We start from the raw sequence: 17,216 nt of genomic DNA on the forward strand, positions 1-17,216 counted from the left end.
AAGTGCAGGAGAGAGCATGCAAGAGACCTGTGGAATGAGGAAGCAGGGCATGGCCCAGGATCAGAGATTCGGTCATGAATCTTTGCAGCCCTCCCTTCTTCTTCCCTTCTCCACTGTATTCTCTCTGGGACTTTTGAGGAGATAACACTTCCACAGTACTTGTAGTCCCAAATCCTATTTGCACGAGGTGCTCCTCACTCCAGTCACTTCCTAGAGGACACAGTATCTATTCCACACTAGTAAGGGGCAGGATAAAGTGAGGGAGAAGAGATCTGAGAGGGACAGGCAGTTTTTATAATGGTAGGGAGAGGAGACAAATACTATAGTCAACAAGAGAGATTTAAGAGCTTTCTAGGCAAGGACAGGACCCAGCTGTGCAGAAGCTCATGCTGCCTTGGAGTACCATCTGGTAGTACAGGATTGCTGCTGTGAGTTGTGGTGGGAACACATATATGCACAGCCTGTCCCCATGGACAGTGCACCGGCAAGGCAGGTCTCCAGATGGGTCACACCCACAAGGCTCACAATTTGGAAGCTGCATGGAGGTGGAGGGAAGGTAGTGTTGAGCCACTGACCTGCAAAGTTTAGATATTGTGGGACAGAGGGCACACTGGTGGGGTAGAGAGCTTGGCTGCCCATCCCCTGGCATGTGCAAGGCTCACTGATATGTGACATATAGTGAGGGAGGGAATCTCTCCAAGAGAAATAAAGGTCCCATCCATATTGGGACCCAAACAGAGTCAGGGGATATGATCAGTGGGGATGAGTCCTATTAGGGCCTGTCTACCCTTTGGGCTGGGGGCACAATCCCCAGCGCAAGGAGATATACTTGCACTGGCTCTGACTGAACTAGTGTGCTAAAAATAAAATGTAGCAGCCGTGGCTGGCATCAGGGGCTAGCTGACCCAAGTACCTATCCATCAAAGACTCTAGGCATAGACTGTAGCCACAGTGGAGAGATCAGCTAGCCACCCTGAGTCCATGGTATGAACTGGTATGTACTCAGGGAGGCTAGCCCCTCCTGCTGCTGTGGCCTCACTCTATTTTTAGAGCTCTAGTTTGATCAGAAATGGCAGGGGTATGTCTCCTCAAGCTGCGAATTACACCCCTAGCTGAAAGCATCTCAGGGCATGTCTACACATGTTCTAGGGGCTGGACTTGAGGAAGGGATCACAGCCACAACCAAAACAAAACAATCTGAGGCAGGTGAGCTGTTAGTGAACGGGGCATGGCAGATGTATTTGAAGAAGTTATCCAGTCCCCAAAATGTTATCACCAACTATTCTTCCAATAGACAAGTCTGTTCCTGGAGTTCACTTGGAGCCCAAATTAGGTTCTAACCCAATCTGATCCTCTCTGCAACAGATGCGGCCAAACCTGTCTAGAAACTTATTTATCCGGAACCCTATTTGAAGTGTGTCTGAGAATGACATCCAGTATAAAGCCCAGAGCAGGGCCAGAGAGAGAGAGAGAGGCCCATACCCTAATCTGCACAGAGGTGGACAGCTCTTCTAGTTGAGTGCTAGGGGAAGAGCAACTCCAGTAGGAGGGGAGAACACTGAAGCCGTTCGTACAAATGTGCAGAGAAAGGTGACAGACAGGTGGCGTAAAGGAGGGTCAGACAATTTCACAAGTTCACTTTAACCTCTCAGAAAGGTAGAGAATCATTCCTCCCACTCCCTGTTCTACACAGGTTCTGAATCCCTCACAAGCACCACACTGTCTAGGAATATCTATCACTACATCTGGCAAAAGGGGCTAAGTGGGAGAGGAGGGAGAAGGAGCTTAGCAGGAAAGGGAAGTGGAGCAGAGGCAGGCCAAGAGGTGGAAAGGAAAGACAAATGGGAGGGGGGAGGACAGGGATCAAGGGGAAGGCAAAGGGCAGGGTAGATAAGTTGTGCAGGGTAGATGAACCGTACAGGTCCCTCGCCCTGCCACAAGGAAGTGGAAGGGGAGACCAGTACTGATGGGTTTTCTAATGCAGAAATCTCCACAAGAGCTACAAATCAAGCAAAAAATGTTATTGCTGAAAGTGTTAACTCCCCTCAGTCCCCAGAGAGATTCTTCAGGGAGAGGGGGAGGGGATTTATTTATTTGGTTTGTGTTTGAACTTGTAACCCCAGAGCTTGTGTTAAATGCAAAAGGAGAAAAATCCCTTCTGGACCTACAAATGCTTTAAGGTGTTATGCTTAAAACTGACTGGGGGGAGGGAAGGTGCAGTTCCCTGAAGTTGCAGCAACACGCCTGCTTCCCCACACACCTGGAGGAGTGTGAAAATAATTTACAGAGTCACAAAGAAAAGTAAGGAGTGAGGCATTAGTTTCCTGAGCAAACCCCACCTGTCAGTCTCCCCACAGCCCTCCACACACACAATTCCCTGTCTTAATTTTACAACTTCCTCCCTCCCTATTCCGGTGCCCCTTTGAGGAAGGCCAGTCCAGCCCCCCACCGAGGAGGCTCTCCTTCCCAGGCCTCCCAAGGAACATTCCGTTCCCACCCCTCTCTCAGCCAAGCTGCAGGGGTTCCTGTTGCTGGAGGCAGAGCCCTGCCCAGCTCCCGGGGGATGGGGGAGGCCAGGCACTATCCTTACCTTCTTTCCCAGGTATCTCAGGAGGCAGGAAAGCACAAAGCAGGAGAAAGAGCCCAGTGGAGAGGCCTGTCCTGCTGCCAGGGGATCGCATCTCCATAGTCCCCGGGGAGAAAGCCCTGCTCCCCCCTGCCCCTTGCACCCTGAGTCTCTGCTTCCTTGGCTTAGGCCCTGGACACTTGGCACTTGCTCCCTGTGCGTGAAGTATTCCCGGAGCCTCCTGACGGGAGCGCACACATTGCAAAATCTGCCTGCCAGGCCCGGAGTTAAGATGAAAGACCAAAGCGAGGGGTGGAGAAGCCAGTTCTCTCTCTACCCACTTGCTGCTTTACCTGCTCTTTAAAGGGGCTGGTTACAGACTTCCCATCTGGCAGGCAAATAAATCCACCTTAAAGGCAGCCAGCCACCTATTGCCGGGATCGTCCCAACACCCGACCTTTGCTCCAAAGCTGTGCATGGTTCCCGGATGCCACCTTCTGGGCTAGCGTTGCTACAGCCCCCATCCGGGGTTAAAGCCATGCGTCCTGCAGTCTGAAAGTTGTTCCAGCTGCTTCTTGGTGACCTCTGTGAAAGGGCCTTAGCTGGTCCGTGTATTCCATTCCTTGACAGAGCACTAAGTAGAAAAGACAGTGCCACTTTTGTTTGGTTTTAGTGTGTCCTATGGGAGAGACTGGGACTGGAACAGTTAAATGAGGAGATACATCAGAGGATGACATTGAAACCTTTGAGTGCCTGGAGTGTTTCTAAACACACAAATCACTAATATTATGCAAAACTCTCCTGCCTCTCCCCTTACAGCTGAGCCCCAGAGAATGTCATAGAATATCAGTGTTGGAAGGGACCTCAGGAGGTCACCTCAAGGATTAAACTCACAACCCTGGGTTTAGCAGGCCAATGCTCAAACCACTGAGCTATCCCTCCCACAATGTCTGAGCTTCATCATTAGTGCTAACTGTCTATACACATGCTTTTATCTTTGTAAGTCCCAGGTTCAGGCCCTGGCGTCGGCCAAGATGGCAACTGTTGTACATGGATGGAATGTGGTACCGACAAAAGCAGCAGATGGGGCTGGTTTCTCAGAAAGAAAGGCCTAAAAGCAGGAGGGGATAGCAACAAACTTGTCAGATACGCTGAATGAAGGGGGTGGTGGGGAACTCTCTCCCTGTCTAGTTTTACCGGAGTGTTTGCTCTCTCTTAGGCCTTGACTCCATTGGGGTTTGCTCCATTTCAGCTGTAGTTGCAGCTCCACCAGTATAAAACCCAAGTGTAGACAAGGAAGCTGCAATTTACACCAGTGGAGCTTACCCATTTCAAGTTCCATCAATACAAATATTGCACCAACCCCTATAGACAAGGCCTGAGACAGAGATTGTGCTGAGGAGATGGAAGGGGAGAGAACCAGCAGTAGGAGAGGGGAATTGCACTAAGGATGACGATTCTAGTTGTGTTCAACAGCTAAAAGAAGTCACAGCAGGGGGGAGAAGAAGAGAGAGAGCTGAGGACTCACTTTCATGTCCTTAGTTCTGTAAGAAGTGTGTCTGTGTGTATGGTGTTTTCACAGCTTCAGAAGGATACTCCAGAAATTCTAGAAGCAAGTTTATCAAACAGCCATCACTCTGATATGACCTGCTCAGGAATTTCCTGTCCATGGCTCCTGTACAAGGTTGCCATTTCTCTATGTTGCCAATTCATCAGCCAGCCAACTATTGGGAGTCTGAACAACATGGCTTTGGGTCTTAGCTAGTTAGTGTATGGGTCATAATGCCAGGAATAGCATCAAGTAGTTTTACTGTTGCTTTAAGTGCTGGAATTTGCTAGCTGTTTGTATATATTTTCTACCAGTAGCTCACTCCAAGATACTGAAACAAAACACTCTGTGATGCCACATTAAGATCTGGGCAAATAGTTTAATATAAAACAGGAAATGAACCCAACCATCCAAAACTCAAACCCAAATCCCCCTTACTATCTTTGATGGTTGGGAAAAACATTCAGTTATGTTTCCTTATCATAGAATCATAGAATCATAGAATATCAGGGTTGGAAGGGACCCCAGAAGGTCATCTAGTCCAACCCCCTGCTCAAAGCAGGACCAATTCCCAGTTAAATCATCCCAGCCAGGGCTTTGTCAAGCCTGACCTTAAAAACCTCTAAGGAAGGAGATTCTACCACCTCCCTAGGTAACGCATTCCAGTGTTTCACCACCCTCTTAGTGAAAAAGTTTTTCCTAATATCCAATCTAAACCTCCCCCACTGCAACTTGAGACCATTACTCCTCGTTCTGTCATCTGCTACAATTGAGAACAGTCTAGAGCCATCCTCTTTGGAACCCCCTTTCAGGTAGTTGAAAGCAGCTATCAAATCCCCCCTCATTCTTCTCTTCTGCAGGCTAAACAATCCCAGCTCCCTCAGCCTCTCCTCATAACTCATGTGTTCCAGTCCCCTAATCATTTTGTTGCCCTTCGCTGGACTCTCTCCAATTTATCCACATCCTTCTTGAAGTGTGGGGCCCAAAACTGGACACAGTACTCCAGATGAGGCCTAACCAATGTCGAATAGAGGGGAACGATCACGTCCCTCGATCTGCTCGCTATGCCCCTACTTATACATCCCAAAATGCCATTGGCCTTCTTGGCAACAAGGGCACACTGCTGACTCATATCCAGCTTCTCGTCCACTGTCACCCCTAGGTCCTTTTCCGCAGAACTGCTGCCTAGCCATTCGGTCCCTAGTCTGTAGCGGTGCATTGGATTCTTCCATCCTAAGTGCAGGACCCTGCACTTATCCTTATTGAACCTCATCAGATTTCTTTTGGCCCAATCCTCCAATTTGTCTAGGTCCTTCTGTATCCTATCCCTCCCCTCCAGCGTATCTACCACTCCTCCCAGTTTAGTATCATCCGCAAATTTGCTGAGAGTGCAATCCACACCATCCTCCATATCATTTATGAAGATATTGAACAAAACCGGTCCCAGGACCGACCCTTGGGGCACTCCACTTGATACCGGCTGCCAACTAGATATGGAGCCATTGATCACTACCCGTTGAGCCCGACAATCTAGCCAGCTTTCTACCCACCTTATAGTGCATTCATCCAGCCCATACTTCCTTAACTTGCTGACAAGAATACTGTGGGAGACCGTGTCAAAAGCTTTGCTAAAGTCAAGAAACAATACATCCACTGCTTTCCCTTCATCCACAGAACCAGTAATCTCATCATAAAAGGCGATTAGATTAGTCAGGCATGACCTTCCCTTGGTGAATCCATGCTGGCTGTTCCTGATCACTTTCCTCTCATGCAAGTGCTTCAGGATTGATTCTTTGAGGACCTGCTCCATGATTTTTCCAGGGACTGAAGTGAGGCTGACTGGCCTGTAGTTCCCAGGATCCTCCTTCTTCCCTTTTTTAAAGATTGGCACTACATTAGCCTTTTTCCAGCCTTTATCCTCCATCCTGTTCACTGAATGAGGCAGGACCTGTGGAAAATAGAATATGCAATCATGCAGATAAAGACTGTGCAAAAATAAATACACACATGAGCCAAAATAAGGTTGCACAGGAAAGCTTAATTCTGGCATTTCCTAATTTGAGTGCCTGACTTTGCAGCCGCAATAGTCTTTTAAACATAGTTAACATGTCATAGACATATATTCAGCAATTTCTTCTAGTCTTTCCTCACTCACTTCCTCCAGGCACATGATCACTTTGTTGCTGTTCTTTGAACACCCTGATTTGTCAGTATCTTTGTGGGAAATGTGGTGCCCAGAATCAGGGATTGTATTCTAGATGCAGGTGCATCAGTCATATAGAAATGCTCCATTGACATGGTGCCTTTGCATGTGCAGCTCAGAATGGGATTGTCTCTCTGCAGGCATATCACATTGCTAAGTCATGTCTAGAAGGTGCCTAGTACATTTCTGGATGATCAAAAATAGAATCTATTTGGTGTCTCATCACCTCTAGGTCTTTCTCAGGATCACAGCTTTGCACATTCCTTCCTTCCACTGTGTATCTGTTTCAAATCCCCTCCCAACCCCATTCAAATGTATTAGTTTCATATTTCCAATTTGCTTCTTATTCTGTTGTTTTTTGCCCAGGTTCCTTGGCTCTCTAGGTCTCTTCTGAACTATTTTTCCAGTCCTTGTTACTGTTTGCTGTTCCTCCCAATTTTAGTAACATTTGTGAATTTTCAGTGTTCTGTTTGCTCATCCTTCCAGATCATGACTGATGATAAATAAGACAGGGCCCAACACTGCTCCTTGTGGTTCCTCATTAGTTACCATGCTCCACATTGATTCACTGCCATTTATCACAAATCTTTCTTTACAATCATTTAGCCAATTCTCAAACTATGTGACTGCAAGTTGGAATTCATTTTTAAGTTAAAAGATTTTATGACAGACAGTACTAAATGATCCAGAGATCGAAGGGTCCAATTCTCCCCTGCAGGATACCAGTATTCCTTCTTAAGTCTAAGGCAGTTACTCATATCCTGGGGAAGGGGAAGGGGAAGGGGAAGGGGGGGGAGGAACAAGACCCCAGCTGTAGGGCCTGTAATGCCTTCCCCTCATCTGTTAATTTTGTAATTGACAGGAAAAACAGACAGTTTGCCTTGCAGTTTCTCTCTATCAACACTTACTACTGTCTATTTCAAGAGAGTTTATGTCCTTCCTTATGTCTCTGCCCTTCCCTCACCCACATACCCCACAGTATACCTGTCCAGTATTTCTTTATCTCTGAAAGTTTCCCAGCTGTCTGCCCAAAGGTACCTTAGTAGTTTTACTGTCCTTCTGCAGAGGATGGACTCTTGGCGCCATCAAGTGGCTTTAAATTCTCACTGCGGTTCACCTACTTTAGCCTGAAGGTCCCACATTATTTAAGGTAAGTGAATTTCAAAGAGCAGCAGATTCTTTGCCTTGTTCTGCTCTCTTCATTCTCAGACACACAGTATTGCTAACCTTGAACATTCAAAAACATAAGTCAAGCACACAAACTAGGAAATTGGCCCCAAACCAGGAGATTATTTTAAAATTGTAGTTCTTTTTATTTGCCTTCTCGTTTCTTTACCTTTAGGGTGCACTTGCTTTGTGTTTTCAAGCTTTTCTCTGCAACCATGAGGTCTAGAAATTTACTTTAAAAAAATGAAGCTGAGATTTTCATGCAATCTTTTGATTCCATGAGCTGAAACTTTAAGAAATACCTAAAAAATCACAACTTGCAATAAAATCATAAGAGCTGATAACCTTGGAAGCCATCTGCAAGTCCTCCTTTGGGGATTCACTCAACACTCCAAGTACTACCCTTCTGTGGGTGTAGTACTGGCATAGCTGGCTCCTATACCTGCTTATGCTGTGTTCTGGGGTACATGAGCAAACTGTGTCCTGGCTAGTCCCAGTTAGCATATGGCCTGTTGAGGACTATACCCAATTGGTGCAAATTAGAGCAACCCCCAGGCTGCTTTAAACAGGGCTGAGGCAGAGAAACAAGTAGCTGTAATTGGTTGTTGATTCACTTCTTTTCCCTTCTCCTGGGCTACCCTGAGTGGCTGTTGGGAAAGGGAGCCATCCAGCAGTAGGCTCAGGCAGAGCCAGTCAAGATCCTATCCTGTGGTTCTTGGGTCAGGAAAGCTGACAATGGAACAACCAGAGCAATTCTTTTCACTTTGGGACACAGTAGATGGTCAGATGGGGAACTGCTGAGCAGCTCCAAAGCACACAGTCAACCTGTGGAACTCCTTGCCTGAGGAGGTTGTGAAGGCTAGGACTATAACAGGGTTTAAAAGAGAACTGGATAAATTCATGGAGGTTAAGTCAATTAATGGCTATTAGCCAGGATGGGTAAGGAATGGTGTCCCTAGCCTCTGTTTGTCAGAGGGTGGAGATGGATGGCAGGAGAGAGATCACTAGAACATTTCCTGTTAGGTTCACTCCCTCTGGGGCACCTGGCATTGGCCATTGTCGGTAGACAGGGCTGGATGGACCAGTATGGCCATTCTTATATTCTTATGTTCTCCTGCAGGGAAATGTCTGCTGGTGCTCCCAGAACTCCCAGCTCACACCACACCTGCTCCTATTGCTGCAGCAGATGTCAAGGGAGGCACAGGACCAATTCAAACACAAGTTTAAAATCTTAGTACACAATTTGGTAAGCACTGTGACAGGTTGCCCCCCTTTAAGATGCCACCTGATGTGCTGGGATACCACTGAGCCCACCTGTTCTGTCAGCCTGGGCACCCTTTTTACCTGTCTTGCTGAGCCAGGCTATTAAGCCTCCTCCAGCACACACACAGAGGCAGGACCACCCCCAACTGTGCATTATGAATTGTACAAATGGGCTTATATTATAAACAAGAAATAAGTTTAACAACTACAAAAGGTGAATTTTAAGTGGTTAAAGTGATAGCAAACAGAACAAAGCAGATTATTAAGCAAATAAAACAAAATATGCAAACTAAGCTTGTTTCACTAAAGAAACTGGTTACAAATAGTAATTTCTCACCCTAGATATTGTTACAGACAGATTGCTGAAAGTCTTGAAAGGCAGCGTACACGTCACTGAGGGTAACATTTGATCTGCATAATCTTGATTTTTAGTGATGACAAAGAAAGAGTAGAGCTTAAATTCAAACAGTGTTTGAATATATTAGGAGCTAGAACTGGGGGTTAATTAACTGATGCACAGTTCAAATTCTATCTATAGTAGTCCCTGCTTGAAAAGTACATATATCCTAGAATATCAGGTTTGGAAGGGACCTCAGGAGGTCATCTAGTCCAACCCGCTGCTCAAAGCAGGACCCATACCCAATATTTGCCCCAGATCTCTAAATGGCCCCCTCAAGGAGTGGGCTCACAACCCTGGGTTTAGGAGGCCAATGCTCAAACCACTGAGCTCTCCCTCCCTGCAAAATATCTCTGTATTCTGCCACCTGTTACTATTTTCAGACTAGTACAGGGGTCCCAAACACTCCGCCTGCAGGCCGCATGCTCCCCGCGGCCCACCAGCTCCCCGCGGCCCCCCCAGGGTTTACCTAGAGTGGCTCTGGCCTTGTGTGCACTGGGGGCATGGCAGGCTCCCTGCCTGCCTGCCCTGCCCCTGCGCCACTCTGGGAAGCGGCCAGGACCTGGGGGGACGGGGACGGACACAGGGGGTCTGTATGTTTTCCTGGTTGCGCCTCCAGGTACCTCCCCCAAGCTCCCACTGGCTGTGGTTCCCCGTTTCTGGCCAATGGGAGCTGCGGGGGGTGGGGCCTGGAGGCGCAGCCAGGGCAACACACAGACCCCTGTGGCCCCCCTCCCCCAGGTCCCGGCCACTTCCCGGAGCGGTGCGGGGGCAGGGCAGGCAGGCGGGGAGCTGCCCGCACTCCTCCTGCACCCGGACCCCCAGCAGCACCAAGCACCCCTCCTGCACCCCAACCCCCTGCCCTGAGCCCCCTCCCGCAACCTGCACCTCTCCTGCACCCTTGGGGGCAGGGAGGGGGCGGAGTTGGGGTGGGGATTTCGGGGAAGGGGTTGGAATGGGGGCAGGGAAGAGGTGAGGCAGGGGTGGGGCCTCATGGAAGGGGTGGAGTGGGGGCGGGGCCAGGGCAGTAGGGGAGGTCAGTGGTGCAGCCCTTGGGCCAATGTACTAGTCCTCATGTGGCCCTCGTGGTCATTTGAGTTTGAGACCTCTGGAATAGCAGATGTTCTGAATGCCACTGAAAAAGTTTTCAGTCTTGTTTGGAAGTGTTTTTACATTTGTTTCCAAGTGTCACTGACCTGAGGATAGAAGGGAGGAAAAATGTAAATAACTGTAGCCAACATGTCTATAACTATTTTTATTGTATAATTTTTCCATTGAAATAGCTGAAGATGAAGACTTAATGCAGGTTTTCCATGTCTAATTTGTATGGTATGTTCAGGCCTGTCAAGAGAAATTTGGGGCTCCAGTACATCATGTTTGCTGAGGCCGCACCCCCTTCTGTTCACTTTATTTACACAGACATTATATTTACACAGACATTGACCCATCCTTGAGCCTGGGGCCCATGGTACAATTGTCCCCCATTTCAATCCTTCTGGTCAATGTCTCTTTTAAATTTGCAGCAGTTTTCAGTTTCAGTTTCATTTTTCTTGGTAAATTCCATATTGATCCACAATGCAGGTACAATTGAGAGGGGTCATACACTTAGCAATGGACTTGTCACAATGTCAGAATACATTGATACAATAGAGTTGCCATCCTTTTCTGCCTAATGCATAAGTGAAGAAATTCCAGCTGGTTGCTGTGTTAACTACCTTTGTCTGTCCTGAACAAATCTCTGTTTTGATCCAGGACCACATTTGAACCAGAAGAAGACCACATTGCCATCTAGGAGCTCGAACAATGGCCTGGCACTAACCACAACAGTAACATCTTCCCAACTCATGTTGTTCACTTGAATGACGAGGCTGGACATTTCAGATTCTAAATCAGAGTAAAACATGGAAACATTTATCACATGCTGCAAGCCCCCACAACTGCAAAATAGCATGGAGAAGGTTTTGGACATTACTAAAGTTGAGCTCTGTAGCAATTACATCTGTAAATCCCATTCCTTGTGCCTCTGAGCCACCAGACCCTCCCCTCCCTTTCTGAATCCTAGCTTTTGTAATGATTTGATATAAAACAAAAGGCTTTTGGAGTTGGAGTATCATAAAGCTGTGAGAAGAGGGCAGAGTCTCTTAAATTGGGGAGAATTACATACTGTTATACAATTAATTTTTTAAAAATATTCTAGTTATTCTACAGTCTCAAGCCTGAAATCCTATAACATTTAACAGACAATAATAGACTTTCTAGACTTTTCTGCAGCCGTCCTATGAAATTTCATAGAAAACTATATTCTGGCTATGGAATTCTATAGGATGGTGCAAAAGCCTACAGCAAGAATCTCATTCCGTAATAAATACAACACTGTGGTTTCTACCCTACTAAATTCCACAGGGGTTATTTTGATTAAAATGTCCCTAATAGAAAATTTGTATCTTTTCTCTGATTAGAATTTACCATCTCTGCCTGTTTATTCCCCTTCTGATGGCAAAATCCTTTGCATATGTTTGTCTTCAGCAGGATTCACAGCTCCCACTTTGGTAAGATGAGACTTTCATATTGTTGTGGATAATTGAATGAGCGAGTCTAACCTCAATTCTCACTTATTCATTTGCAATCATTCCATGTGCCTGAGACAACAGTCCACAAGCAGCGGTTATGGATAAGCATCTAAAAGTCCATGGGCTTTTACACATCTCATCTGAACATCTAGGGCATGTGAAACAGTGCTAAGACTCTTGCAAGAGAGCAAGCTCTCTCAGCAAGACTCCTGGTACTTCCTGATTCTGGTTAGCAGGAATGTCCTCTCTTGCTGATATTTCCTGAAGAAGAGCTAACAAACCTTTTCAATCCTCAAAAAAAGTTTAATTTGTTTTGTTTAGAGGTTGGTTTTTTGGTTTCTTTTTTGTTTAGACGTTGTGTCTCGATAACCCTCAGCTTGGCACTGGAGCCAGGAGTCTGCAGCTAGCGAGAGCACAGTGATGCATGAGCTCCCCCAAACTCGGCCCTGGGATCTCTCCTGGCTGGGAACCAAGCTCCAGCCTCCAGCCCCACAGTCATGGCCCTGAACCAGAGCAGAGATTCCACTGCCCAGAGTAGGAGTGGGTGCATGAGGTGAGTACATTTGCTAGAAGAGGCCTGCAGATGGTCAAACCACAGGCCAGGTGTGATGAGAATTACAGCGATTGCTGCCCAGGCACTCACTGACACAGTTCTTCCCATCCAGGGTCCGGTCAAACCCTTCCTGGCATAGGCACTGGAAGGAGCCAATGCTTTTATGCACTGGCCATTCCAGCACACCTGCCCCACCAGGGACGAGCACTCGTCAATGTCTGCAGAGAGCAGGAGAGAAAAGCACAATGGGACAAACCCACAGGGTGAGTGTGTGACACCCGACCCTCACACCCACACAGCCATGGCTGTGTGACACTGACCCTTACGACCTCACACCTGTGTCTGTGTGACACCCTCCCCTCACACCCACACAGCTGTGACTTGTGTGAAACCCGACCCGTACGACCTCACAGCTGTGACTGTGTGACATCCGACCCTCACACCCATACAACTGACTCTGTGTAACACCCAAATGTCATGCCCAGACAGCTGTGACTGTGTGACACCTGACCCTTATGCCCTGACAGCTGCAACTGTGTGTGACACCCAACCCTCTCATCCACATAGCCATCACCGTGTGTCACCTGACCCTTACTCTCACACAGCTGTGACTGAGTGACACTTGACCCTCATGCCTCCACAGCTGTGACAACCAACCCTTGTTCCCACATAGCTGTCACTGTGTTTACAACCAACCCTCATGTCCACACAGCCGTGACTGAGATATCTGACTCTCACATCCACACAGCAGTGACTGTGTGATACCTGACTCTCATGCCCACAGAGCAGTGACTGTGTATGACTCTCATCCATGCAGTCATTACTGTGTGTCAACTCAAAGGCAGGGAAGCAAAGGCAGTTGTGGGAGCCGACTGTATTCTTGCAGGTGCTATTCCCACAGGGCTGCCGGTCGCATTCATAGATATCTGAAAAGGGAAGATCAGTGCAGATCAGGGGCCGATTCCTCGCTTGCCTGTGGCTGGGCAGTCTGTCAGTGCTGCTCATGATGTGGGCGGCAGCCTGGTGCTGCTTAAGTGAGCATGAGGACTCAGAAACCTGGGGTCAAGGAGATGCAATGGCCCAGCTCCCTGCCTGCCTTACGATGTGCCATGGCCCGTCCTTCTCCTGCAAGCCCACTCACCAGGGGCCCAGAGAACTCTCACTTCCTTTGTAAAGGGCTTAAATCTATTGACAAGCAATAGGGAACAGCCCACGGGCCGCCTAACCCATGCACATGGTCTTCTCTCTTGTGGTCTTGAACCATTGTGAAAGATGCAGATATAGCTGTCCTCGGTGTACACACAGTTCCCATGGCTGCAGACATTGGGGATTTCCTGGCATTCATTGCAACCTATAACAAAAGAACCCAGAAAGCTTAGAAAGTTTACATTTATTAGGAAGTGGGGAAACTTTTGGGATAGGAGGAGCCTATACAGGAAGGATGGGCTCCACCTAAACCAAAGTGGATCCAGACTGCTGGCACTTGACATTAAAAAGGTTGCAGAGCAGTTTTTAAACTAAGAGATGGGAGAAAGCTGACTGCTGCAGAGGCGCACGTGGATCGGACAGAGACTTCTCTTAGAGGACAGCCTATTGATAGAGATTCTCTTGGTTTTAGTCAGGGGAAGGGGATGAAAGAGGATAAAGTATGGGCCAGATCAGATGAGAAACGTTCACATAAAGAATCTGACACATCAGAAAAGCGCAGACAAATAAACAGTGACAAGTTTTTAAAGTGCTTGTACACAAATGCTAGAAGTCTAAATAATAAGATGGGTGAACTAGAGTGCCTTGTGTTAAAGGAGGATATTGATATAATAGGCATCACAGAAACCTGGTGGAGTGAGGACACAATCATTCCGGGGTACAAAATATATTGGAAGGACAGAACAGGTCATGCAGGGGGGAGTGGCTTTATATGTGAAAGAAAATGTAGAATCAAATGAAATAAAAATCTTAAATGAATCCACATGTTCCACAGAATCTTGATGGATAGTAATTCCATGCTCTAATAAGAATATAACAGTAGGGATCTATTATCAACCACCTGATCAGGACAGTGATAGTGATGATGAAATGCTAAGGGAGATTAGAGAGGCTATCAAAATAAAAAACTCAATAATAGTGGGGGATTTCAATTATCCCCATATTGACTGGGTACATGTCACCTCAGGACAAAATGCAGAGACAGAATTTCTTGATACTTTAAATGACTGCTTCTTGGAGCAGCTGGTAGAGGAACCCACAAGGGGAGAGGCAACTCTCGATCTAGTCCTGAGGGGAGCGCAGGATCTGGTCTAAGAGGTAACTATAACAGGACCGCTTGGAAATAGTGACCACAGTATAATAACATTTAACATTCCTGTGATGGGAAGAACACCTCCACAGCCCAACACTGTGGCATTTAATTTCAGAAAGGGGAACTATGCAAAAATGAGGAGGTTAGTTAAACAGAAATTAAAAGGTACAGTGACTAGAGTGAAATCCCTGCAAGCTGCATGGACACTTTTCAAAGACATCATAATAGAGGCTCAACTTAAATGTATACCCCAAATTAAAAAAACGCTGTAAAAGAACTAAAAAAGAGCCACTGTGGCTTAACAATCGTGTAAAAGAAGAAGTGAGTGATAAAAAGGCATCTTTTAAAAAGTGGAAGTCAAATCCTAGTGAGGTAAATAGAAAGCAGCATAAACACTGCCAAATTAAATGTAAAAATGTAATAAGAAAAGCCAAAACGGAGTTTGAAGAACAGCTAGCCAAAAACTCAAAAGGTAATAACAAAATGTTTTTTAAGTACATCAGAAGCAGGAAGCCTGCTGAACAACCAGTGGGGCCCCTGGACGATCGAGATAGAAAAGGAGCACTTAAAGATGATAAAGTAATCGCAGAGAAACTAAATGAATTCTTTGCTTCAGTCTTCACGGCTGAGGATGTTAGGGAGATTCCCAAACCTGAGCCATCTTTTGTAGGTGACAAATCTGAGGAATTGTCACAGATTGAAGTGTCACTAGAGGAGGTTTTGGAATTAATTGAGAAACTTAACAGTAACAAGTCACCAGGACCAGATGACATTCACCCAAGAGTTCTGAAAGAACTCAAATGTGAAATTGCAGAACTATTAACTATCGTTTGTAACCTGTCCTGTAAATCAGCTACTGTACCCAGTGACTGGAAGACAGCTAATGTAATGCCAATATTTAAGAAGGGCTCTAGAGGTGATCCTGGCAATTATAGACCAGTAAGTCTAACGTCAGTACCGGGCAAATTAGTTGAAACAATAGTAAAGAATAAAATTGTCAGACACATAGAAGAACATAAATTGTTGCACAAAAGTCAACATGGTTTCTGTAGATCATGGGAGATCATGTCTTACTAATTTATTAGAGTTCTTTGAGGAGGTCAACAAAAGTGTGGACAAGGGGGATCCAGTGGACATAGTGTACTTAGATTTCCAGAAAGCCTTTGACAAGGTCCCTCACCAAAGGCTCTTACATAGATTAAGTTGTCATGGGATAAGAGGGAAGATCCTTTCATGGATTGAGAACTGGTTAAAAGACAGGGAACAAAGGGTAGGAATAAATGGTAAATTTTCAGAGTGGAGAGGGGTAACTTGTGGTGTTCCCCAAGGGTCAGTCCTAGGACCAATCCTGTTCAATTTATTCATAAATGATCTGGAGAAAGGAGTAAACAGTGAGGTGGCAAAGTTTGCAGATGATACTAAACTGCTCAAGATAGTTAAGACCAAAGCAGACTGTGAAGAACTTCAAAAAGATCTCACAAAACTAAGTGATTGGGCAACAAAATGGCAAATGAAATTTAATGTGGATAAATGTAAAGTAATGCACATTGGAAAAAATAACCCCAACTATATGTACAATATAATGGGGTCTAATTTAGCTACAACTAATCAGGAGAAAGATCTGGGAGTCATCATGGATATTTCTCTGAAGATGTCCACGCAGTGTGCAGTGGCAGTCAAAAAAGCAAATGGGATGTTAGGAATCATTAAAAAAGGGATAAAGAATAAGACGGAGAATATCTTATTGCCCTTATATAAATCCATGGTACGCCCACATCTTGAATACTAAGTACAGATGTGGTCCCCTCATCTCAAAAAAGATATCCTGGCATTAGAAAAGGTTCAGAAAAGGGCAACTAAAATGATGAGGGGTTTGGAATGGGTCCCATATGAGGAGAGATTAAAGAGGCTAGGACTTTTCAGCTTGGAAAAGGGGAGACTAAGGTGGGATATGATAGAGGTATATAAAATTATGAGTGGTGTGGAGAAAGTGAATAAGGAAAAGTTATTTACTTGTGCCCATAATATAAGAACTAGGGGCCACCAAATGAAATTAATGGGTAGCAGGTTTAAAACAAATAAAAGGAAGTTCTTCACTCAGTGCACAGTCAACCTGTAGAACTCCTTGCCTGAGGAGGTTGTGAAGGCTAGGACTATAACAGGGTTTAAAAGAGAACTGGATAAATTCATGGAGGTTAAGTCCATTAATGGCTATTAGCCAGGATGGGTAAGGAATGGTGTCTCTAGCCCCTGTTTGTCAGAGGGTGGAGATGGATGGCAGGAGACAGATCACTAGATCATTACCTGTTAGGTTCACTCCCTCTGGGGCACCTGGCATTGGCCACTGTCAGAAAACAGGATACTGGGCTGGATGGACCTTTGGTCCGACCCAGTATGGCCATTCTTATGATCTTTTGTTCTTAAAGCAGCAAATAGGAAAGACCCCAACCAAAGTGGGAACAGATGCCCTCCCAGTGTGGCCATGTGGCTTCCATGCCTGTGGATACCAGCCTGTAGCAGTCTCTCTGAGCAGCAGTGCTGCCAACATCCACGATTGTACCTCAAATCTCATGCTATCTGGTGTTTTAATGAAAGCCCTAGCTCCTGGAGCTCTGAGAAGCTCAGGCCTTGTTTCTAAAAATAGCAAGT

The 17,216-nt window shown here is 46.1% G+C and overlaps 1 protein-coding gene across 1 annotated transcript in view; it reads right to left on the minus strand.

The window, feature by feature from the left end:
• Positions 1-2,909, minus strand: part of EPHA1 (EPH receptor A1) — a 64,514-nt gene extending 61,605 nt beyond the window's left edge. The window contains exon 1 of the mRNA XM_073312508.2: positions 2,591-2,909. Within this exon, the coding sequence (XP_073168609.2) occupies positions 2,591-2,687 (97 nt within the window). The 5' untranslated portion in view covers positions 2,688-2,909. The remainder of the gene's footprint in view (positions 1-2,590) is intronic.
• Positions 2,910-17,216: the final 14,307 nt, after the last annotated feature.

The sequence above is a fragment of the Lepidochelys kempii genome, chromosome 1 (genome assembly GCF_965140285.1).
Source record: "Lepidochelys kempii isolate rLepKem1 chromosome 1, rLepKem1.hap1, whole genome shotgun sequence".
Lineage (NCBI taxonomy): Eukaryota > Metazoa > Chordata > Testudines > Cheloniidae > Lepidochelys > Lepidochelys kempii.